The sequence below is a fragment of the Bubalus bubalis genome, chromosome 18, assembly GCF_019923935.1.
Source record: "Bubalus bubalis isolate 160015118507 breed Murrah chromosome 18, NDDB_SH_1, whole genome shotgun sequence".
NCBI classification, from domain to species: Eukaryota; Metazoa; Chordata; class Mammalia; order Artiodactyla; family Bovidae; genus Bubalus; species Bubalus bubalis.
Window position 1 is genome coordinate 59,752,867 of NC_059174.1, and position 25,462 is coordinate 59,778,328.

Here is a 25,462-nt window from a genome sequence, read left to right on the forward strand (position 1 = left end):
AGTAAATTCAATAATGCAATAAAGCACCCACTATCACAGAAGTCTGTTTCTGAATTGTCATTCCACTCTCAATCATTAAGATTTTGAAGAAAGTGACTCATTCATTTACATTCAGTGGCATTAGAAAAAAATCAGAACAAATTTCCCCTTATTGAACTGATTTCCAGATTTTACCAGATATTCTGCATATAATACCTGATTTCCACATGCAGCTTCTTTACCCTGGTTGACAGAGAGCAGACAGCACATCCAGATGGGCCCTAAGCAATCCCTGCTGCCCAACAGCACCGAGACCCCGTCTCCAACCCGTGCATGTGAAACCCTACCCAGGACGGTGCCCAGGGGAGCCTCCTCACAAGGGCCAGGTCACCGGGTCATGGGGAGATGGGATCTAAGTGGAGACAACAGGCCCTGAGGGAAGGCCCCAGGTGCGTGTGCATGTACAGGAGTCAGAATACTCCAGAGTCAGAGAAGATTAGCGAGTCCAGAGAAGGGCATTTCAGGAAGGACAGACTGAGAATCAACTGAGAATATGACTTTACCTGAGCAAAAGCCATTCCTGACTCCTTTTCCTTCCCCTTCTTCAACTTCAGGGCTTCTTCCTCAGGCAACACAAGTCTTCAGAGGCCTACCATGAAAGGTGAAAACATGCTGTTTAATGCTTAAAGTCAACACATCCCTTTCCTGTGCCACAACCCCACACACGGGGAAGCCCTCACCATGGGGAACAGACTTTTCTCTGTGGCCACTGTCTCAGGATGGACTCAGGACAGTCAACTCCCGAACAGAGTCCAATACGGGCACTTTCTCACACTTTCCCTTGGATCACACTCCCCTCCTGGTTGAGGTCTCATGTACACAGCAGCAGGGGGCACCTCAGCTGACACCATGATCCCCTTCAGGTCACACTCCAGGCCCTGGTCCATCCCCACTCAGGGCAGAGCACCCCCTCGTCAACCCAGATCTCAGCCCTCAGGAATGGGAGGACTCAAGGGTCCTGATGCTCCTGAAGGATCCAGACTGCAATCACGTGGGGCACCTTAAACACTATCAAGCTGTGGACCAACACAAACTACCTGAAGGGGAATCTCTGGTTAGAGGGTATAAAACATGGGTATGCAAAATGCCTAATTAATGAAACCTGAAGCTTGGACTGAGCACCACTCAGTGGAGACAAGAGTCCTGATGCTCAGTGAGGGATACAGACTGAAATCACCTGGGGCACCTAAAATACACAAACATTCACAAAATGTGCACAGGCGTTATAGAAGGGTTTTGCACTTCTCATCTGTATGATTTGAGCAACTTTTGAATTTACTACATTCTAAAGCCACAAAAGCTACATCTGAAATTAATCAGCCACATCCAAAGACCTCAGCACCCAACTGGATCCAGTTCCCCCCCTACCTACACGTCTAGGTGTTTCCACTTTATTCTCTTTATCTGTTTTCCTATTTTCTCTCTACTTCAGGGTCTCCTCTTTACCCTGCTCCTGCCTTCCTCTCTCTTTCTTCCTTCACACCTCTCCTGCTCTTGGCTGCAAACTGCAACCTGTTCCCTCTCTTGAGGCTCTCTGCCCCCAGCCTTCTCCATTGCCCTACATCTCTAAGTATTTCTGCCTCTTTCGTCCCCCACCTCTGCTCCCTCTCTGCCCTCCCTCTTTCTCGGCTCTCCTTGTCACCCTTTATACTGTTCCTCTCCCAGGACCACGATGCTCTGAAGGCCACTGTCCCACCTTTCACCCTATTGCAGACTCTTTGTGTGAAGGGCCTCACCACTGTTACCTGTCCCCTACTGATTGATGATCCAGCCCCCCCCCCCCCCCCCGCCCCCGGTGCTCTCCAACCCCTGGAGATCCAGGATTTTATTTATTTCTCTGTTTGATTCATCTGCTCCTTTCAAGGTGTAATCGCTTTCCTTTTACTGTCACTTTCCTTTTATTTTACTTTCACTTTTCACTTTCATGCATTGGAGAAGGAAATGGCAACCCATTCGTGTTCTTGCCCGGAGAATCCCAAGGACGGGGGAGCCTGGTGGGCTGCTGTCCATGGGGTCGCATACAGTCGGACACGACTGAAGAGACTTAGCAGCAGCAGCAGCCATCTTCTATGTTCCTATCTCCTTCATTCTGTTGCCTTAAGTTTTCCTATCTTTCTGTCCGGCTCTCTGACTCTGCTTCGCCTGACTGCCTGGCCCACGAATTTACAAGGATGGCGAGCGAATAAGATGCCCGCCTACAGCAAGAGACCATTTGCCATAGGGTAAAATTTGGCACCGAAGAACACTGGGTGTTACAGGGCTGGCCGAGGTCACCTCCCTCTACGGGGGGTGAGAGGAAGGGCTGACGGGAAGGGGAGGTCTGCAGGGCAGAAGGACCGGTCGGAGGAGACACGAGGACAGAGGGGCTGGGAAGGAGGGGGTCTCAGGACCGGGGCGGACTCTCCTGAATTCCAGGACCGGGGAGAGGGCATGGCCTCTCTGGGAGCCAGGCGGCCGGCGCGGCCTCCAGGGGGCCAAGAGGGCGAAGGCGAGGCTAGGGGGCGGCGGGAATCCATTTCGCGCCAGAAGACTTTACTTGAGAGATGGGGAAAGAGGTACTAAACAGTCTTAGGCGGGAAAAGAAGAGAAAGGCGGTGTCTACCTGGACTGAAGCCAAGGGAACGGACCAGCCTCAGAGCGAATTCAAACACAAAGGAAAACATACCCGACAAGTATTGGCGCCGTCTGACTCTGCTTGCGGGGGAGGGCCCGATGCTGGGATTCTAGGCCCTTGGTAGCTCCGAGACCCTGACAGTGGAACAAGGGAGACCGCCTACCACAGAGCTACCCCAGAAATCAGAAGTTTACGCTCTCCAGTGCGACCGTCCCTCGGAGAACGTTTCCGGGTTACAAACTGCTCTCTCACGAAGTTAGAGGCGGAACTTCCGGTTGCAGCGCATGGGCGGAACGCTACCGGGAGGGGCGAGGCACGATGAACCCTGATTCACTCAGCACCGCCTGGAGGCGGGGCAGGGGACCTTCTAGTACCGTGAAAACGCTCATTTTAAGATCCTGTGTGAAACAGGTTTAACCCCTTGTATTCGTGTCTGAAAGTAGGAGGTTTCCTCCTGACAAGTCTAAAACGGTGTTAATAAAAAGCTGTTTTTGCCAGCAGGTTTCTCCCAGGTCCCTCTCTTGAGACTCAGGCGCTTTATTCAATGGTTGCGAACAGTGGTCTCCAAGTGGTTGCTGTGGGATGCTAGCTGGTTCCTGGAACTTTCCTGCAAGTAGAATCAACTTAGGCAGTTCAAGGAACGAAAAACTGGATTTGCCTCGATAATAAAAACTAGAATGAGAAATACAAACTGCTCCCTGGGTAGAATTCTACCCTACAGAACAGTTTTTCCTTTCTATTCCTCATTCAGTCAGGATGAATGAGGCTGAATGACAACAAACACACTGTCAGTTCCAGGCACTCAGGAACTAATCCTGGAGTCTGAGTGAAGGACTAAGCCGTGTGATAATTTCCGACACTAACCATTGCTTTAAAGAGAGTAAGACACGCTAAAAAACAACAACAACAACAAAAAACTGCTCTAAATTGCACTGTTCATTCTTTTTTCTCCAAAGTGTTTTGCCTTTGAAAACGTTTCCTCCCAGTGTTATTGAGATGAACTTGACATACATCACTGTATGAGATTTAGGTGTACAGCATAATGTTCTTTCATACATTGAAATAGTTATTGAGTTAGTAAGCATCCATCATCCCATATAGATTCAGTTAAAAAAAAAAAATTTTTTTTCTGTTTATGATACTGTCGACTTAAAAAACGCACAAACCAAGAGTCGTGAGTTGTTCCATTTCGGGCATAAGGAGGACTACAGCCAAGGGAACAAGGTCTTAGAAACAGCTTCCAGGAACTGTTCTGAAGAGGTAGAGGCAGAAAGTCTGTACAACCGTTGTTTTGGTGAAGCGGGATGCAGCTCCTTAGAGAATCTCTTAATTTACTATAACGGAGGCTGCCAAACTGATAAATCATTCAATAAAATCAATTTTTTAAATTTACTGTTGAATTTTTGTACATTAATAGAAGTCAGAGTCTGAAATATACAGTTATGATGTTTTCATTATGCCCATGTGAATAGTCTGGAACAGAGAGTGGAAAGAATAATGCAAGTACAAATTGAGTATTTAATCCTCAAATGGTATCCTGTTTGATTCCATATTTGAAAGAAATTACTACAGAGTCTTTCCATCCTGAGAATCTAATGGCGCATTGCTAGCTTCTCTACTTGTAAAGTTAGAGACAGGACAAAAAAAAAAGTGTTGGTGGAAGCAACAAGATTAATCTAGGGTTGACAAAGTAACAATTAATTACAATAGGAGATGTATGAAACACTTCAAATAAAACAGCAGCAAATGTAACTGCAGCAGTTAAATGTGAATCATACTCATACATGCAATATTCTAATGCATATGAATATATTTTCCTCTGAAGATAACTGCTGTTCAATTTCCAAAAATAACTCATTAAACATACATATATACAACAGTTATAACCATCCAATGGAAAAAGTGACGAAGTTTTCCTCTGCATTATTTCTACCAGATAATCAGTCCCTAGTGACAGGGATTTTCCCTCATGAAGAGCCCAGTCCCTTAATGTCCTGCGTGCTCTGTTCAAGGCCAGTAGGTGGAGGATTCTGTCCCATAACCCACTATGAACCATCTACAGAAAGGCACCCTGAACGCAATAAGCATGATGAGTAATCATGCCCTAGTCTTACATTATTATCTGCTGCTAAGCATAATTCACACACTATTGTATAATTCAGGGTCCTCATTTTTCCAGGTAACATGAAGCTGAAGGAACCACACCTAATGGAGTCTGCCCCTTCATCTTACTGACTCCTCTCCAGGGACCATCTTCAAAGGTCTATATTGAAGGTGTAAGATCAACAGACTTCAAACTTCATGTTGAATGGCATACACTGTGATGTAGCCTTTTCAAGAAAACTCAAAACGAATATGTATACACTGAGGATAGGGCCTCCCTTGTAGCTCAGTCGGCAAAGAATCTGCCTGCAATGCAGGAGACCTGGGTTCGATTCCTGGGTCAGAAAGATCCCCTGGAGAAGAAAATGGCTACCCACCCCAGTATTCTTGCCTGGAGAATTCCATGGACAGAGGAGTCCAGTAGGCTATAGTCCATGGAGTTACAAGAGTCAAACACGACTTAAACTACCACCACACTGAAGATAATGGGCCATTTCCACATATGTCCTTACTCTCATGTATACATTATGTCATTAAATTTTAAGATGCTGTGACTTGTAATAATTCTGTAGTATGTAATATCTCAGATTAATATGGACTATAGTTGTCCTTATTTATTAGGGTTATTTATTCCTAGTATGTATTATTTGATGTGTGGTCTATTGTAAGAAGTGCTCAAAAAGTTCCCCAAATTTATTGCATATTTCCCAAATATGAATCTTATGATGTTCCCTGAGAATGCACTGTTTCTTAAAAGCAGTTCCATGTTCAGAATGTCTGTATACTTTGACTTATATGAATTATCTCATTACACCAAAGGCGAGGGCACGTGATGAAAATCTTTACAGATTCACAACACTGGAAAGCATCTTCTCCAACATAATACCTCTATGTTCCACAGTTGGGATCTTCAATTATAAGAATTAGTACACACATTATTTGGTATAGTTTCTCTCAGAAACATGTGTTCTGAAGCTTAGTGCACTGTGAGGCCTGGATAAAGCTCCTGGTCTACATTTACCTGTCTTCTCTTCATGACAGAATCTCTGCTATTGCCTAATATTTGAACTAAAGGTCAAGGTTTTACTAGACCCACAGAATTTGTGAGCAAACACTTCAGTATGTCCCCTTATTTGTGATCTTTGGGTAAAACCTCTGCCACATACATTTGTGTTGTTTTTCTCCAGGATAAAGATTCTGATATCTAGTGACAAAGGAACAATAACTTGAAACTTTGCCATATTCACTGCAATTTTATTTTTGGAATTTTTAAAAATTAAATTTAAAAAATTTATTTCTTGGCTGCACCCTGAGGCATGTGGGATGTGAGTTCTCCAACATGGGATCAAACTCGCGCTCTACCTCCCCACCCCCTCACAGTGGAACCATGGAGTCTTAACCACTGTACTGTTAGGTTAAGTCTTCTCACTGAATTTTTAAGCTTGAGGTATTTGGTGACCCTGAGTTTAGGGTACAACCTAAAAGATTTGCAAAATTTATTCCTTTCTTTCATGTTCTGTCCACTGATTATTACCTAAATTCTGGTGAGATATGAGCCCTGGGTATACATTTCTCACATTCATGATACTTGTGAGGATTCTTTCCAGAACAAATTCATTTTCTAAAGGCCTGACTACACTAAGTACATCTACCTAGTTTCTATCCAGTATGAATTCTCTCATGAACTTTAAGATGTGAACACATGCTAAATGCACTGCCACATCACTGTATTCTCAACGTCTCTCATCAGTATGGACCATCTCATGAGTTAGGCTTGAAAGCACACTGAAAAACTTGCCACACTGAAAACCTTTCATTACATTTATAAAGTTTCTCTGCAGTATGAGTAATTTCGTGGGTCATGAGGTATAAACTTTGACTAAACACACTGAGACAGTCATAACATTTGTAAGGTTTTCTTCCATTATGACATTTCCTTCCATTATGACATTTCCTTCCATTATGACATTTGTGAAAGTGAAGTTGCTCAGTCCTGTCTGACTCTTTGCAACCCCATAGACTGTAGCCTACCAGGCTCCTCTGTCCATGGGATTTTCCAGGCAATAGTACTGGAGTGGATTGCCATTTCCTTCTCCAGGGGATCTTCCAGAAAGCATCACTACAAACAAAGCTAGTGGAGGTGATGGAATTCCAGTTGAGCTATTCCAAATCCTGAAAGATGATGCTGTGAAAGTGCTGCACTCAATATGCCAGCACATTTGGAAAACTCAGCAGTGGCCACAGGACTGGAAAAGGTCAGTTTTCATTCCAATGCCAAAGAAAGGCAATGCCAAAGAATGCTCAAACTACCGCACAATTGCACTCATCTCACATGCTAGTAAAGTAATGCTCAAAATTCTCCAAGCCAGGCTTCAGCAATAGGTGAAGCATGAACTTCCAGATGTTCAAGCTTGTTTTAGAAAAGGCAGAGGAACCAGAGACCAATTCGCGAACATCTGCTGGATCATGGAAAAAGCAAGAGAGTTCCAGAAAAACATCCATTTCTGCTTTATTGCCTCTGCCAAAGCCTTTGACTGTGTGGATCACAATAAACTGTGGAAAATTCTGAAAGAGATGAGAATACCAGACCACCTGACCTGCCTCTTGAGAAATCTGTATGCAGGTCAGGAAGCAACAGTTAGAACTTGCCGGAGTCCAGCTCCAGCAACCAGGGATTCAACCTGAAGGGGTGAGTGGTGTTGCCAAGAAAAACTGAGGCAGACTCTTATTTTACTTGGACTGCCTGTTTATTTCAAGCTTATGATTCTATTTTATACTTTTACAAAAGCATTAGGTCAGAGGTTTGATATTTTTAGTTCCCATGGACCCAGATTTATTTTTCTCCAAAAATCATTGTTGCCCCTCAAAAGGAGCTCCTTCCTCAGCAATTCTCTTATCTACTTTTTCTCATGTGTCCTTGTCAATACACTGTAACTCATGCTAATGTCTGGGCTGCATACCACATTCCTCAGTTTAATTCTTATCTTTCTAAATCCTGTTTGCTCCTAGTATCCTAAGCTCACTATTTCTTCGAAAGGGCTTCTACCTAATAATATCTCTAAAGTCCCTAATTTCTATAAGCTATAGTAGACTATGCTAACATTACAGCAATCCTTAAATCTTTAGCTTGTAACTATTTTAATTATTCATAAGCCCTAAATTCAGCAAACTCCTTTGCCATAAACTTTTCTCACAAATGGGCTTCAGAGAGCAATCCCTCCCATGGCCTCAAGCTGCAGCCTGTGTGCTCACCCTAGAACACTTTTTCGTAAAAGTCCTTGAACAAATGTCAGTGATTAACTTTATGAATTATTCTTTGAGCACAGCTGCAGAAGGCTTTATGCCTTCTCATGCTCCTCTCAAAAACAATAAGCACCATAATATTCTCTTCAGTCAACTCAGCTGAGGAAAGGGAAAAACAAGTCAGAATCACAAAGCCTAACTCCTTCATTCTGGGTCTGTGCCTACGGAACAAAGGGAGGGAGTTTAGGACCATGCCTCTATTTTGTCAGTAATGCCTAATGCGGCTCCCTACAAGAACTGGACATGGAACAGACTGGTTCCAAATAGGAAAAAGAGTACGTCAAGGCTGTATATTGTCACCCTGCTTACTTAACTTCTATGCAGAGTACATCATGAGAAATGCTGGACTGGAAGAAGCACAAGCTGGAATCAAGATTGCCGGGAGAAATATCAATAACCTCAGATATGCAGATGATACCACCCTTATGGCAGAAAGTGAAGAACTCAAAAGCCTCTTGATGAAGGTGAAAGTGGAGAGTGAAAAAGTTGGCTTAAAGCTCAACATTCAGAAAACGAAGATCATGGCATCCGGTCCCACCACTTCATGGGAAATAGATGGGGAAACAGTGGAAACAGTGTCAGACTTTATTTTTTTGGGCTCCAAAATCACCGCGAATGGTGACCGCAGCCATGAAATTAAAAGACGTTTATTCCTTGGAAGGAAAGTTATGACCAACCTAGATAGCATATTCAAAAGCAGGGACATTACTTTGCCAACAAAGGTCCGTCTAGTCAAGGCTATTGTTTTTCCTGTGGTCATGTATGGATGTGAGAGTTGGACTGTGAAGAAGGCTGAGTGCCAAAGAATTGATGCTTTTGAACTGTGGTGCTGGAGAAGACTCTTGAGAGTCCCTTGGACTGCAAGGAGATCCAGCCAGTCCATTCTGAAGGAGATCAGCCCTGGGATTTCTTTGGAAGGAATGATGCTAAAGCTGAAACTCCAGTACTTTGGCCACCTCATGCGAAGAGTTGACTCATTGATAAAGACTCTGATGCTGGGAGGGATTGGGGGCAGGAGGAGAAGGGGACGACAGAGGATGAGATGGCTGGATGGCATCACTGACTTGATGGACGTGAGTCTGGGTGAACTCCGGGAGTTGGTGATGGACAGGGAGGTCTGGCGTGCTGCGATTCATGGGGTCGCAAAGAGTCGGACAGGACTGAGTGACTGAACTGAACTGAGTAAGGGCTGAGACCTGAATAAAAGATTTTGCACACTCAATGTAGTTGAAAGGTTTCTTTACAAAATGTACTCTCCAGTGACCTGTAAGGTGTGAATTTTGACAGAAGGCTTTGCCACAATCAGTACATTTGAAAGGTTTCATTCCAGAATGAATTTGCTGATGACGTGTAAAGCTTGATTTTTGAGTAAAGACCTGGCCACATTCATTACATTTGTTACGTTTCTTTGCAGTATGAACTCTCTGATGCCTTCCAAGAGTTGTACGTATAGTGAAAACTTTGCCACACTCATTACATTTGTAAGGTTTCTCTCCAATGTGAGTTCTCTGATGACTTGCAAGATGTGAATTTTTGCCAAACCTCCTGTCACACTCATTACATTTATAGGGTTCCTCTCCAGTATGAACCTTCCGATAAATTGCAAGGTTTTTATTTCGACTGAAGACCTTGCTACACATATCACATTCATATAACTTCTTTCCGGTATGAATTTTCTGATGTCTGATGAGGTTAGAGTGGTGACTAAAGGTTTTTCCACACTCATTACACTGGTAAGGTTTCTCCCCAGTATGAACTCTATGATGCAATGCAAGGGTTGCATATAGACTAAAAGCTTTGCCACACTCACTACATCTATAAGGTTTCTCCCCAGTATGAACCCTCTGATGAGTTGCAAGGCTTGAATTTTTTTTTTTTTTCCAAGGCTTGAATTATTACTGAAGACTTTGTTGCAGAGATCACATACACAGAACTTCTTTCCTGTATGACTTTTCTGATGTCTAGTGAGGTTTGAGTAGTGATTAAAGGTTTTTCCACATTCATTCCATTTGTAAGGTTTCTCTCCACTGTGAATTTTCCAACGATTTACAAGTCTTGAATTTCAACTAAAGACTTTGTCACATAAATCACATTTAAATATTTTCGCTCCTGTGTGGACTGTCTGATGTCTGGTGAGGTTTGAGCTATGGAGGAAGGTTTTGTTACACTTGCTACGTTTGTAAGGTCTTTTGCTGTGTGCTTTCTGGTCCTGTGTCAGGACTGAGGAATGCGTAAAGTCATTTTCATGAGTGTTAGAAATACTGGTTTGAACTTTAGGAGAAATTATATGAAGTGATGAAAATGGGACACTACTGTTGATTTTCTTGTCAGGGTCATCAAATCCATACATTTCCCCTTCACTTCTTATTATGTGGAGTTCATCCTGAAAGTTTAAATCAAGCCGATTTTCAACAGGCTTGATTCTGACATCCTTTTGACAACAGCAGTGTCTTCCATCAGTGAGATTTTTGTTATTGGTCACAAGCATTTCTTTATCATATCTTTCTTTACATCTCTGCTGAGACTCAAAGTCATATTTGAGTCTCATATTTGAGTTCATATTTTCCTGCATTTCCCTGAGGTAAAAATGTTTGATTTCAAGACTTTTGGGTCTTCTCAACATCACTGTTTGAAGTGTTTTTCTTATGTCACTGTTCGATTTTAGCTGTAATTGCTTAATCACACGTATGGGCGAGATGTCTACAATATATAAAGAACCACAGTATCCTATTCATTAGAATCCATAAGTAAATCTTTTATGTTGAGTATGTGTTACACCAAAAGTAATACTGATATCCAACAGAGTTATGAAAGTTCCTAACAATGATCTTAAAACTTTTAGAAACACTACAGGAATAGAATTATTTACTAAATAACATATAATTCAAGTTAATTTTAAGGTAGCCTTGCTTTACAAACCCCATGTCAGAAACACTCACATTGGAAATCAGCTATCAAAGAAAGGGTATTTTTTCACCATGACCCCAAAGTACATACCAATTAACATTAAACATACTGCTGTTCCATAATTGAGGAGAAAAAAAATTATATTACAGATATACTCTGCATACTTACTATAGAAAAATGCTAAAAAATGGATAATACACTGTAATGCTAAATAGTCCACTCAAGGTGATCTAATAATTTAATGGGCTCTTTAGAATTGAAAAATGAATACATGATAGAGAAAATAAAGAGTATAACAAAACTATTTTTAAGAAAAAATATTTTTCTAAACATTTACTATAAAGCTATGTACCCATAAATAAAAGGCATTTTACAACATGAACAAATAATGCATGTCAGTTGTATTGCATTAGACATGCCAAAAGACCATCATCTGGATATCACAACTAAGAATTAATATAAAAAATATTGTCCAGATATCAAACAACCAATAAATAGAGGATGCCCTACTTGGCAGTATCCTTCAAATTATTTATGTTGTTCACTCCAAATGTACATAATAAGGACTGAACATTTTGTAAACTTTTAAACCAGGTTCAGACAAAATGCTGAGAAAAATTGCAAAAGAAAAGCACACAAAACATAATAAAGACAAAGGGATATCAACAACCTGCAACAGGGGCTTCCCTCGTGATGCAGTGGATAAGAATATGGCTGCCAATGCAGGGGACACGAGTTCGATCCCTGGTTTGGGAAGAATCTACATGCCATGGAACAACCAAGTTCCTGCACCACAACTACTGGGCCCACGTACCACAATTACTGAAGCCAAGCACGTAGGGTCCATGCTTCCCGATAAGAGAAGCCATGGCAATGAGAAGACCGTGCACCACAACAAAGAGAAGCCCCTTCTCTGCCAGCAACTAACAAATAATTAGTTGGATCCAAGGCAATCAATATTTAAGTTTTTAAAAAAGGAGATGGATGCATTTCTTCTGTACACAGATACGCAGATACAAAGAAATCACATCAACAGTAGAGTAGGAAAAAGACTGTCATTTTGAAACTAAGTCCCCCTATATTTGAGTTCTCTTGTTGAGTTTGATTAACCTGTTTATAGAATATGTTATTCTCTTTCTTTTTCACACCAGTTCCCCTTAAGATTGAGGAGAATCAAAAAAGGGAGGGGACTGAAACTGAGCAAGGCCCTGGGGGGCCCTACCAGGTACACAGTTTCTGGTTCATAGAAAAAGGCTTAGTCACCTAGACTTTACCTGAGATCCAAAGAGGAGATTCAAGCAGTAACTATTAGGGAAGTGAGGGAGGGCAAAGACAAAGGAAAATCAAGTCCAGCATAATCTTTTCCATGATGGATAGCTTAAACTGATACCTTGATTTACAACCCCTAGCTGTGGCTTCAAACAGCTGAATCCAAAATGACTTAAAAACTGATGACACCCATAAGGTCAACTGAGAACTGAAATTCTTTTTTTTTAATGATTATTTTCATATTTATTTTTGGTTTTATCGGATCTTAGTTTGCGGTGTGTAGGCTCTCAATTTCTGGCTCTCTAGTTGTGGACTGTGGCTTTGTTGCCTCAAGGCATGTGGGATCTTGGTGCTCCAACCAGGGATCGAACCCAAGTCTCCTGCATTGGAAGGCAGATTCCCAAACACTGAACCACCAGGGAAGTCCCAAGAACTGAATTTTTTAACCACTGACTCTAAGCAAATAATGATACATCTCCCTCTTAGAAGGAATCACAAGACCGAGATTTAGGAACTTTTCTTACAGGCACACATAGAATAATCCTAAAGAAACTCACAACATGCTGCCGAAGTCAGCAGCTGAGATCTTATGGGGAAGCTGGGATCACAGACACTCCACTTCCCTCTCTCTTTTGAAAATCTTACACCCTGGCCAGCCAGCAAGGTGGATTTGAGAGAGGCCTGGGTCTCCTATTTTCCTGCTTGGTCCTACATCAACTAATAAACCTTTCTCTGCTCCAGACTCCAAGGTTTCAGTTTGTTTGGTCTCACCGAGTGGCGGCACATGTACTTGGGCTCAGCCTCATTAGGTCTGATGTATGTTCTTTGTTAGGAGAAGGTACAAGATGGTGCTGAAAGCCAGGCTTCTACAGAGCATTTGCTCAGATCGCTCATCAGACTCAATGGAAAAGACTGAAAGCTTTTCTGCTAAGATAAGGAACAAGGACACAGTCTCTCAATATTTCTAAAAACATATACCTGAAAGCTCTGGCAAGAATACATAGGCATGAAAAGAGATAATAGGTCTCCTAAGAGCAAAAGGAAGCGTAATTATCTATTGACAATTGACATGATCTAATTATGTGCGTATGAGCCTGCCTGCTAAGTCACTTCAGTCATGTCCAACTCTGTGTGACCCTATGGACTATAGCCTGCCAGGCTCCTCTGTCCATGGGATTCTCCAGGCAAGAATACTGGAGTGGGTTGCCATGCCTTATTCCAGGAGATCTTCCCCTCGTGTCTCTTATGTCTCCTGCATTGGCAGGCTGATTCTTTACCACTAAGCACAATCTGATTATGTAGAAAATGCCAAAAAAAAAAAAAAAAAGACACAATAAATGCAAAGATATCCCAAGCCCATGGATTGGAGATCAACATTGTCAAGATGCCAATACTAGCCAAAGAGATCAACAGATTCAAAATAATCCCTAGTTAAATCCCAATGGCATTCATTTCTTAAAGAAATAGATGGATTGTCCATGCTACTATTCTCAGCAAACAACAGCAAAAACAAGCTTGAAAAGAACAAAGTCAGCAGTTTGACACTTCAAGACTTACTCCAATTTCCAGAGACCACTGACACACGATAGAGCCAACAGGAAAAAAAAACAAAACAAAAAACTTTTGTGTAAAGAATCCGCCAGCAATGTGGGGAACCTGGGTTCGATTCCTGGGTTGGGAAGATCCCCTGGAGGAGGGCATAGCAACTCACTCCAGTATTCTTGCCTGTAGAATCCCTGTGGACAGAAGAGCCTGGCGGGCTACAATCCATGAGGTCACGAAGAGTCGGACAGGACTGAGGACTGAGCACAGCGCATACAGCCTACTGAAGTTCCACAATGGTCTCAGGATCACTGTACAGGGCAAGGGCAGCAAATAGTGTTACCCAGTGAACCCAGTCCACAGAGAGTCTACCAAACATTGTCTGTAAACTACAGGAGGATTATCACAGCAAAGAAACTGGAAAAACCTTTAGTCTTTGGGTCTACATAATTCAAAAGCACATTTAAGAAGCAAAATCGTACAAACTTAAGAAAATAAAAAATCAGGAAGAGTACACATTCCCAGACTAGGCAATGCAGTACAAGAGCCAAAAATTTACAAGATATGGTAGTCAGATACCCTACGACATTGAGATGGAACCATCTGCTTGACCCACAGATGCTAAGAGCCAGAAAGATTCATACATGTTCCCCATGCAGAACTGGGGATCAAAAAGAGGATCTCTCTGTCCATTACCTTCGTTTTCTTAAGAAACAATAGAGAAGACCCAATCCATCTCCCTGATACACACAACCCTGAAGGGCATGGCAGAAGCAGAGCACAAGAAATGGCTGAGGGATCTAAATAAGCAGACAGGGATGGGGACAGCTCCACAGAGACTCTGAGGTACCAGATGGAGTCAAATGACAGCCAATGTTTTCCCATTTTTTTTTTTAATCACAAATAATGCTTTTAATTAGCTAGCTTCTTAAAGTACTCACATAACAGAGACTGACAAATCCATGATACTGTTGTTTAGTTGCTCAGTTGTGTCTGACTCTTTTGCGACCCCATGGACTATAGCCTGGTAAGCTCCGCTGTCCATGGGATTTCCCAGGCAAGAATACTGGAGTGGGTTGCCACCTCCTTCCCCATCCCATGTTTTGATTACATCTTCCAAGTACAGCAACTCTGATCAAACTCAGAAGCTCAGTGGAGGGATCAGCTCTGATCCATATGGACTAAGAACTGGGCATCCAGGGGAATTAAGACCAGAAGAAGAGATGAAGGGGCAAGAGATCCTTGATAACACAACCCACATTATGCTCCTCAAACTCAAGCAAAGACCAGTTCACAGGAGCCAGATGGTGACTGTTGTGGATCTTGACAAAGACCTTGCTCTCTCTCTGTGGGAACTGTGGCACCACTGGGGGGTAAAAGAATACATTTTACATGATGAATGACATCAAGTGCTAAGTAGGGGAGAAGAAAAATTTCCTCTGAGAGTTTTCAAAAAATACACTTTGGTTTTCCCAAAGAACTCTCTACTCTGACAAGAGGTTCCCAGACTCTATAAAGGTTGTAGCTTCCTCTCAGCCCTGAGAACATGTCTCTAATTTGTACTTTTCATACATTCCACCCACTTGGTTTTTTGCTATTTTCACACCAGTTATCACAATCCTGGGCTCTTTCTCTAGCTCTAACATGGAGATAATGTTCAGATCATAAACAGAAATTACTGCTTTATCAAAAACTAAGAAACATAAAGTGCTGTGTTTGTTCTTTGTTCAGCTGAGTAATGAGGGCATGACAGCTGGGTCTGGAAAAATATTTCACAAATTCCCTGGTGGCTCAGTGGTAAAGAATCCACCTGCTAATGCAGGAGACGTGGGCAGGATTCCTGGTCTGGAATGATGCCATAGGCTGAGCAGCAGCTAAGCCTGAATGCCACAACTACTGAGCCTGTGCTCTAGAGCCTGGCAATGGCAACTACTGAAGCCCATGCACTAGAGCCTGAGCTCAGCAACAAGAGAAGCCACCACAATGAGAGGCCTATGCCCCTCCACTAGAGAAAAGCTGGGCAGCAACAAAGACCCAGCATCGCCAAAATTATAAATGCATAGGGAACAGTGTACTATACATATCTAACACTCTTCCAATAAATACTGAATTAGAAGCAAAGGGTAGAAAGCAGGAAATCAGACATTTTTTTAAAATTTGCCATTGGGCTTTATACATAATTAAGCTCTGGAACAACCTCAACCTCTGATGTAACATGAAATGGATATCATCATCTGAAAAGAGGGTCAGTTTAAACTCGTGATGCTCCACCATGTCTGAGTCCAAGAGGTCCACAGGGGAAAACACACAACACAAAAGGGCAGATACCAACTTCTACACAGAATTCATCCTCACCCAGGAAGAACAGGTTCCTATAGGTCTCCACCATCACGTCCCTGTACAAGGCCCTCTGAGCAGGGTCCAGGCATTCCCACTCTTCCAGAGAGAAGTCAATGGCCACATCCTCGAAAGTCAACTGTTCCTGAAACAAAAAATTTTAGATCACGGTGGTTGGGGAGGAAGCTCAGATAAATTAGGAGTTTGGGATTAACATACACATGCTACTATTAATATATATAAAACAGATAAACAAGGGCCTACTGAATTGTACAAGGAACTATACTCAATATCTTGAAATAACCTGTAATGGAAAAGAATCTAAAAAAGAATATATATACAGCTGAGTCATTTTGCTTCACACTTGAAATACACATACAGTTGAATCAGTTTGCTGTACACTTAAAACTAATACAACATTGTCAATTAACTACACCTCAATAACAACAAAAAAAATATCTACCCAAGTGGCCATGAGGATATTTCTCATCTTTTAAAAAATGAAAAGAAGAGCTAAGTGTAAGGACTGATTCTATTGAAGTAAATATAAGATCCATGTTAAGGAGCAAATTATGTGGTCTCTAATTATAATTTCTTATGCTTGTTCTAACAGATTATGATATCCTCCAATTAATACAGATTTTTCATCTTTGTGGACAATTAGAAAACACACAGAAATAAAATTCAAGAATGGGTTGTCTATGGAGAAGCGTTAGATATTACGTTCTAAACACTGAGTTGAGGACTTCCCTGGTGGTCCAGCGGCTAAGAATCTACCTGCCAATGCAGGGGACATGGGTTCAATCCCTGGTCCAGGAAGATCCCATATGTCAAGCAGCAATGAAGCCCGTTGAGCCTGTGCTCTAAAGCCCGTGCTCTGCAACAAGAGAAGCCACCATGATGAGAGGCTCAAGCACTGCAATTAGAGACCAGCCCCCATTCACCGCAACTAGAGAAAAGCACATGCACACAAATGAAGACCCAGTGCAGCCAAAAATAAACAAACATTGAGGGCTACTCAATATCTAGATGAGCTCCTGTAGGAAGCCTGTCTTTAGACATGGTGAAGTCCATTGTGGTATTAAAGAAAAGTCAAAACCTTCAATTATGATAATAATAAGAATCAGATCAGATCAGATCAGTCGCTCAGTCGTGTCCGACTCTTTGCGACCCCATAGACTGCAGCACACCAGGCCTCCCTGTCCATCACCAACTCCCGGAGTTCACTCAGACTCACGTCTATTGAGTCAGTGATGCCATCCAGCCATCTCATCCTCTGTCGTCCCCTTCTCCTCCTGCTCCCAATCCCTCCCAGCATCAGAGTCTTTGCCAATGAGTCAACTCTTCACATGAGGTGGCCAAAGTACTGGAGTTTCAGCTTTAGCATCATTCCTTCCAAAGAAATCCCAGGGCTGATCTCCTTCAGAATGGACTGGCTGGATCTCCTTGCAGTCCAAGGGACTCTCAACAGTCTTCTCCAGCACCACAGTTCAAAAGCATCAATTCTTCGGCACTCAGCCTTCTTCACAGTCCAACTCTCACATCCATACATGACCACTGGAAAAACCATAGCCCTGACTAGACGAACCTTTGTTGGCAAAGTAATGTCTCTGCTTTTGAATATGCTATCTAGTTGGTCATAACTTTCCTTCCAAGGAGTAAGCGTCTTTTAATTTCATGGCTGCAGTCACCATCTGTAGTGATTTTGGAGCCCAAAAAAATAAAGTCTGACACTGTTTCCACTGTTTCCCCATCTATTTCCCATGAAGTGGTGGGACCGGATGCCATGATCTTCGTTTTCTGAATGTTGAGCTTTAAGCCAACTTTTTCACTCTCTACTTTCACTTTCATCAAGAGGCTTCTGAGTTCCTCTTCACTTTCTGCATAAGGGTGGTGTCATCTGCATATCTGAGGTTATTGATATTTCTCCCAGCAATCTTGATTCCAGTTTGTGTTTCTTCCAGTCCAGCATTTCTCATGATGTACTCTGCATATAAGTTAAATAAACAGGGTGACAATATACAGCCTTGACGATCTCCTTCTCCTATTTGGAACCAGTCTGTTGTTCCATGTCCAGTTCTAACTGTTGCTTCCTGACCTGCATACAGATTTCTCAAGAGGCAGGTCAGGTGGTCTGGTATTCCCATCTCTTTCAGAATTTTCCACAGTTTATTGTGATCCACACAGTCAAAGACTTTGGCAGAGTCAATAAAGCAGAAATAGATGTTTTTCTGGAACTCTCTTGCTTTTTCTATGATCCAGGAGATGTTGGCAATTTGATCTCTGGTTCCTCTGCCTTTTCTAAAACCAGCTTGAACATCAGGAAGTTCACGGTTCACATATTGCTGAAGCCTGGCTTGGAGAATTTTGAGCATTACTTTACTAGCATGTGAGATGAGTGCAATTGTGCAGTAGTTTGAGCATTCTTTGGCATTGCCTTTCTTTGGGATTGGGATGAAAACTGAGCTTTTCCAGTCCTGTGGCCACTGCTGAGTTTTCCAAATGTGCTGGCATATTGAGTGCAGCACTTTCACAGCATCATCTTTCAGGATTTGGAATAGCTCAACTGGAATTCCATCACCTCCACTAGCTTTGTTTGTAGTGATGCTTTCTAAGGCCCACTTGACTTCACATTCCAGGATGTCTGGCTCTAGGTCAGTGATCACACCATCGTGATTATCTGGGTCGTGAAGATCTTTTTTGTACAGTTCTTCAGAATAGCAATGACTAAAAGTATTTGAACACTTCCAGGATTTGAACGTAACTCTAAATAAGTACTTTACAAGCATGAACTTGTTAGCAACATATTAGGTCATTAGGAAAAGACCTGTTCCCATTTTACAGAGGAGAATTCTATGTTAGAGACACTCTGAGGCTCCAAGTCAAGAAGTTAAGAAATAACACAGCAAGCACCTGAACCTTTGAGGGTTGGGCTCTCGAACTGAAGCTAAAAAACCAAGTAGCTTAGTTATAGAACATTAAAAGTACATTGATAGGGACTTCCCTGGTGGTCCAGTGGCTAAGATTCTACTCTCCCAATGCAGGGAGCCTGGGTTCCATACCTGCTAGAGGACCTAGAACACACATGCTGCAACTAACACCCAGTGCAGCCAAATAAATAAATAAATATGTTTACAATTACACTGACAGAGGGCTCACTGAGAAAACTTGAAAGAAGTTCAAAAAGAGTGGCATGAAAGGTCATTATATATGTGGACTTACACAAACACACACATACACATAAAATGTTAGTAATCTTCCCACTACTGAAACCATTAACATGATAGTGTAGGAAAAACTCAAGGCCAGGGAATATACTGAAGATATAATTTCAACTGTAAAAGATATATACTCTTGAAATCATGAGGAGTGATTCCAATTGGCCTCAAAAAACATTTTTTTAAAGGATTAAAAGGGAGTCCTATGAAGAAAAAACCCCACAAATTACATAATCTATAAGATATGAGTAATTTTGTAGAAACTTAAACCTACTAAGTTGGAAATATTAAGAAATAAAAAATTTGAACAGAATTATAACTAGAGATTCAAGTTGTAATCAAAAATCTCAAAAACTCAGGAAAAGGTATCTATACTGCATAATTCTACCAAACATTTACAAAAAAGATTACCACTACTCCTGCTAATTGGACAGCATCACTGACTCGATGGACATGAGTCTGAGTAAGCTCCAGGAGTTGGCGATGGACAGGGAAGCCTGGTGTGTTGCAGTCCATGGGGTCACAAAGAGTCAGACACGACTGAACAACTGAACTAAACTGAATCCTGCTAAATATCCTGCAGAGAGTTAGGAGAAAGCACTGCCAAACTCAATCAACGTGGCCAGCATGATTTTGATACCCAACCCAGAGAATATCTGACATCATGACCAACTGGATTTTCTTCCTATAAGGCAAGGATGACTCAAGGTACAAAAATCAATTAATATGATGCACCAACTTAACAGAATAAAGCGAAAAAAAGCACACCATCATCTCAGTTGATGCAAAAAATTCCTGTGGCAAAATTCAACGATTTCCCCATATATAACACACAAGAAAACAAAAACAGTAAACTACCTCAACATAATAAACCCTATACATGAAAGGAATACCCCTAACATCATACTCAAAGGTGAAAGAATGAAAGTTTTTCTTCTCAAATCAAGAAGAGGACAAAGATGTACACACTCCACACGACTGCTCAACAAACTACTGAATCTCCTAGCCAGAGCAATTAGACAAGAAAAAGAAATAAAAATTATCCAAAACTGAAAAATAATTAAAATTATCTTTTTTCCTAGAAAACAAGGTTTTAACTGTACAAACCATAAATGCTGGTGTTGTTTACTCACTCAGTCATGTCTGACTCTTTCTAACCCCATGGACTGTAGCCTGCCAGGATCCTCTGTCCAGGGATTTCCCAGGCAAGAACACTGGAGTGTGTTGCCACATCCTTCTCTAAGGGATCTGCCTGACCCAGGGATCGAACCTGTGTCTCCTGTATTGGCAAGTGGATTCCTGACCACTGACCACAAGGGAAGCCCACAAACATAAGTAGTCCACTTACGGAAAACAGAATCTAGGATTCCACTCTAGGATTCATTGGAATCCCTATCAAAGTTCCCATGGCAATTTTGGCAGAAATAGAAAAAGGCTAAAATTCATAGAGAATCTCAAGCAAACTGTCAAAAGACTCTTGAAAAAGAAGAAAGATGGAGGTGTTCCTTTTCTATATTTCAAAACATAATATGAAGTAATCTAGGGGACTTCCCTGGCAATCCAGTGGTTAGGACTTTGCCTTCCAATGTAGGGGGTGCAGGTTCGATCCCTGGTCAAGGTGTTAAGATCCCATATGCCTCGAAGCCAAAAAACCAAAACATAAAACAGAAGCAATATTGTAACAAATTCAATAAAGACTTTAAAAACTGTCCACATCAAAAAATGAAAATAAAAAACAAACAAACAAAAAACCCACTAAGTAATCCAGATGGTAGGGTACTTGCTGCTGCTGCTGCTGCTAAGTCGCTTCGGTTGTGTCCGACTCTGTGCAACCCCAGAGACGGCAGCCCACCAGGCTCCCCCGTCCCTGGGATTCTCCAGGCAAGAACACTGGAGTGGGTTGCCATTTCCTTCTCCAATGCATGAAAGTGAAAAGTGAAAGTGAAGTTGCTCAGTTGCGTCTGACTCTTGGTGACCCCATGGACTGCAGCCTACCAGGCTCCTCCATCCATGGGATTTTCCAGGCAAGAGTACTGGAGTGGGGTGCCATTGCCTTCTCCAAGGGTACTTATATAAACATAAATATATAAACCAATGGAGGCAAAACTGAGTACTCAGAAATAATCCTTTGCATGTATGTAAAATGTACTGAGGAGGGTGCTGAGACTACACAATGGAAAAAAGGAAAGTCCTAATAACAAATGGTGCTAAAAACTGAGTACCAACAACACAATAAAGCTGGAACTTAACCTGCATCTATCAGAGAAATTGTGATGTCAAAGGACACAATCAACAGAAAACCCCTCTAAGGGGACGTCATATAAAGTGATACAAAGAATTTCCAACTCTCATGGATTTAGGTTGATTTCATACTTTAAAATCAATGATGGAATAAAACAACTTCTGTCACTCATGTCTGCTTCTCAAGTAACCATTCCATTCCCAATCATTAAGATTTTGAAGCCAGTGACCCACTCATTTACCTACAAATATATTATAAAAATTAGAAAAAATTTCTCTTCACTTGTCTCTTTCAGAATTCAGCAGGCATTTGTGCATATTAATACTCAACCTCTGCGTGTAGCTTCTTTCATCCTGGTTGACAGAGGGCAGACAGGGCATCCAGATGGGCCCTAAGCAATCCCTGCTGCCCAACAGCACTGAGACCCTGTCTCCAACCCATGGGTGAGAAACCCTGCCTAGGATGGCACCCAGGGGAGCCTCCTCACAAGGGCCAGGTCACCGGGTCATGGGGAGAAGGGATCCAAGTGGAGACGACAGACCCTGAGGGAAGGCCCTGGGTAAGTGTGCATGTACAGGAGTCAGACAGGATAGTCCAGAGTCAGACACGATCAGCGAGCCCAGAGAAGGGCATTTCAGAAAGGACAGACTAAGAATCACTGAGAATATGACCTTACCTGAGAAAGAGCCATGCCTGACTCCTTTTCTTTCCTCTTCCTCATCTTCTGTGTGTCTTCCTCAGGCAACATGAGACTTTAGAGGTCAATCTAAAAAGTTACAAACATGCTGTTTAAGGCTTAGAATGAACATTCCCCCCTCTCTGTGTCACAACCACAGAGGAGAAAGCTTACCAGGCGGAACAGAGTCCTCTGCTGCCCACTGTAACAGGAGGGACTCATGACAGTCAACTCCCACACGCAGTCCAACACAGTGTTTTTCCTCACACTTTCCGTAAGATCTCGCTCCCCTCCTGGTGAGGCCTCATGCACACAGCAGCAGTGGGCACCTCCGCTGACCCCAAAATCCCCTTCAGGTCACACACCAGGCCTTGGTCCATCCCTATGCAGAGCAGAACTCCCTCAGCTTCAGTCCACAGACCCATATGTAACAGGACATATCCCCTACTGAAAACATTCTAAAATCTTGAATGTGGTTTTTTAGACGCCAGAAGGATAGAAGTTTACTTTTGTATTTTCCTGTAAGTAAGAGGGCTTATTTATTTTGAATAAAGAGTGATTAATTAATTAAAAAAAAAAAAAAGCCTGTAATCTTAATCTTAGCACTCATAAATTTCCTTCTGGTGCAAACAAACTTACAAGCAATACAATAACAGAAAACATTCCAAGCCCTAATAACTGATGCCTGAGAGAAAAATACATGAGAAGACACCCAAGGGCCCACTAGGTTCCAAGTCACACTACTTTCACATCCAGTGACCCAAACCAAACACTGTCATCTCCAAAAATGACTACTGAAAGAGAGATGTGTGCAACAATGTACATGTCCCAGTGGGACATTTATTTATTTATTTACAAAAAAAGAAAAAAGAATCAAGGACTTCCCTGGTGGTCCACTGGTTAAGAATCCACCTTCCAATGCAGAGGACAGGGGTCTGATCCCTGGTCTGGGAGGACTCCACATCCCAAGGGGCAACTAAGCCCGTGCACCACAACTACTGAGTCCACACGCCTAGAACCTGTGCTGGGCAACAAGAGAAACCTCTACAATCAGAAGCCCAGGCACTGCAACTAGAGAGTAGCACCCTCACCACAACTAGAGAATGCCTGTGCACAGCAAGGAAAAAATAAATAAATTTTAAATAAATAAAGTTCAGCAAGTCAAAAATAAATTTGAAAAAAATTTTAATAGTCAAAAAAGAAAAAGTAACTCCATTATATAAAAAGAATACTTTAAATAAATGTTCCACTAAAAAGGCACTATGTAGTGAAATCAGTCATTTCTTACCCCAGGTGTCCTCTCCCCAGTCCCCTACCCCAGGGGTGACCCACAAAGTGAATCAAGACCCTGGCTGGATAAGGACTGCAAATGGAAGTCATCTTCTCATATAAATAAGTACAAAATTGCACAAACCTTGTAGACAGGAGTTTTGCAATTCTCATCCTCATTTGTATAATTTAAAAAATTTTAAATTTACTAAATTCCAAAGTCACATCAAGGTCTTGGCCATGATGATGTGAAAGATTGAAGGTAGAAGGAGAAGGGGACGACAGAGGATGAAAGGGTTGGATAGCATCACTGACTCAACGGACATGAGTTTGAGCAAGCTCCAGGAGATGGCAAAGGACGGGGCAGCCTGGTGTGCTGCAGTGCATGGGGTCGCAAAGAGTCAGACAAGACTGAGCAACTGAACAACAACAAAAGTCACACATCAATATATCCTAACTTAATCATCCATATCCAAACAGTTTACCATCTATCTGGATCCAGTTTCCCCCTCTACCTGCACTATCATGTGTTACCATTTCATTCCCTTTATCTGCTGCTGCTGCTAAGTCACTTCAGTTGTGTCCGACTCTGTGTGACCCCATAGACAGCAGCCCACCAGGCTTCCCCGTCCCTGGGATTCTTCTTTCTCTGTCCACCTCATTTTGCTCCACTCGGCTCTCCTGCTATTTCTCCCCTCTTCTCTACTTCCCTTACACCTGTCCTGCTCCACTTTGCAACTTGCTTCCCTTCTTGACCCTCCTTCTTCCCCCACCTCTGCTCCCCCTCTACCCTCTGGGTTACAACTCATCTATTGCAGTTAAATTCCCTTCCTCTCCACTCCCTGGCACCTTGGCTGGCGATGCTTCTTTCCTGCTCTCTCTCTACGTCTGCTCTTCTTGTCACCCTCTGTCCTCATTCCCTCCCAGCAGTAAGTTGCTCTGAAGGCCAAGTTTCCACCTTTTCTAACCACTGGGGGACTCTGTGCAAAGGGCAGCACCACTCATGCCCCCTGTCCTATGGCTGATCCGGCAGCCTCTCCCCACGTTTCCCATCTGGAGAGTGGCTTGTTAACTTACTTCTCTTATTTTATTCACCTGCTACTTTCAAGGCTAAATCTATTTCATTTTTTTTTTTTTATTTCATTTTTAAAAAATCCCTTTGCATGTCCCTCAGCCATCCTCTAGTTCCATCTGGTCTTCCTCATTCTTTTCTCCAGCTCAGTTTTTCTATTCCTTTCTCAGTCCCTCTGTCTCTGCTTCTCCTGATCCTCCCTTCATCCCTATATTTAGAAATACGGCAACTAATAAGAGGGCCTGGGAGGGCGAGGCTGGGCGAGGGGCAGGAACCCACCCCTGCAGACAAGTACTTTACAAGGGAGGTGGGAAACAGTAGAAGGTTTTAAGCAGGAAAATGTTGGGTAGGCAAAAAAGCCAAGGGCAGCTGACAGGGACAGAGTAAAGGTACAAAGTAGATGATTAAATAGTTAATCCCACTAGAGGACTGTCAATAGAAGAAATATGGGAGGCTCCTATAAGTTAATGATTACCCAAGAAAGCAATAGAAGAAATATGGGAGGCTCCTATAAGTTAATGATTACACAAGAAAGCAGGTTCGCTTAACCACAAAACCAACCAGGCTTGCTTAGCAACGAAATCATGCAATAGAAGCACAACACATGCCAACAAACAGTAAAACAATGGTGGCACGAAACTCACATCCTGCCCAGGGAGCTCAATAAGTTAGGACATGCTCTGTGCACACATAAAAAGCAGTAATTTGTGGATCTGGCTTTACCTTGTAGGAACAAGAAAACTCCCATGCTCAACCCGGAGGAGGAGCTGATGATGGAAGCATGATGTCTATTCAGAAAAGACAAGGAAGGTCTTCCCCCCTCATCTTTCTTTTGATTATAAAACTGTAGCGCAGTAAATTCTCAGGGGGG

The 25,462-nt window shown here is 42.4% G+C and overlaps 2 protein-coding genes across 6 annotated transcripts in view; both read right to left on the reverse strand.

The window, feature by feature from the left end:
- Window positions 1-2,761, reverse strand: part of LOC123327520 (zinc finger protein 665) — a 392,317-nt gene extending 389,556 nt beyond the window's left edge. The window contains exons 1-2 of the mRNA XM_045163294.1: window positions 2,705-2,761; window positions 543-628 (exon numbers count right to left, since the gene is read on the reverse strand). Of these exons, the coding sequence (XP_045019229.1) occupies window positions 543-557 (15 nt within the window). The 5' untranslated portion in view covers window positions 558-628; window positions 2,705-2,761. The remainder of the gene's footprint in view (window positions 1-542; window positions 629-2,704) is intronic.
- LOC102409686 (zinc finger protein 480) lies at window positions 583-22,472 on the reverse strand. Of its 5 annotated transcripts, none has more exons than XM_044931499.2 (4): window positions 22,425-22,472; window positions 22,251-22,340; window positions 16,133-16,259; window positions 583-628 (listed from the first exon to the last, which is right to left on the reverse strand). In XM_044931499.2, the coding sequence occupies exons 2-4, from the start codon at window positions 22,320-22,322 to the stop codon at window positions 621-623; spliced, it is 207 nt and encodes a 68-aa protein (XP_044787434.1). In that variant the 5' UTR covers window positions 22,323-22,340; window positions 22,425-22,472; the 3' UTR covers window positions 583-620. The 5 variants fall into 5 exon arrangements, with proteins under 5 accessions (XP_044787434.1, XP_044787431.1, XP_045019292.1 ...); XM_044931496.2 differs by lacking the exon at window positions 583-628 and adding an exon at window positions 3,029-3,260; XM_045163357.1 differs by lacking the exon at window positions 583-628 and adding an exon at window positions 9,127-10,759.
- Between the last annotated feature and the right edge of the window lie 2,990 nt (window positions 22,473-25,462).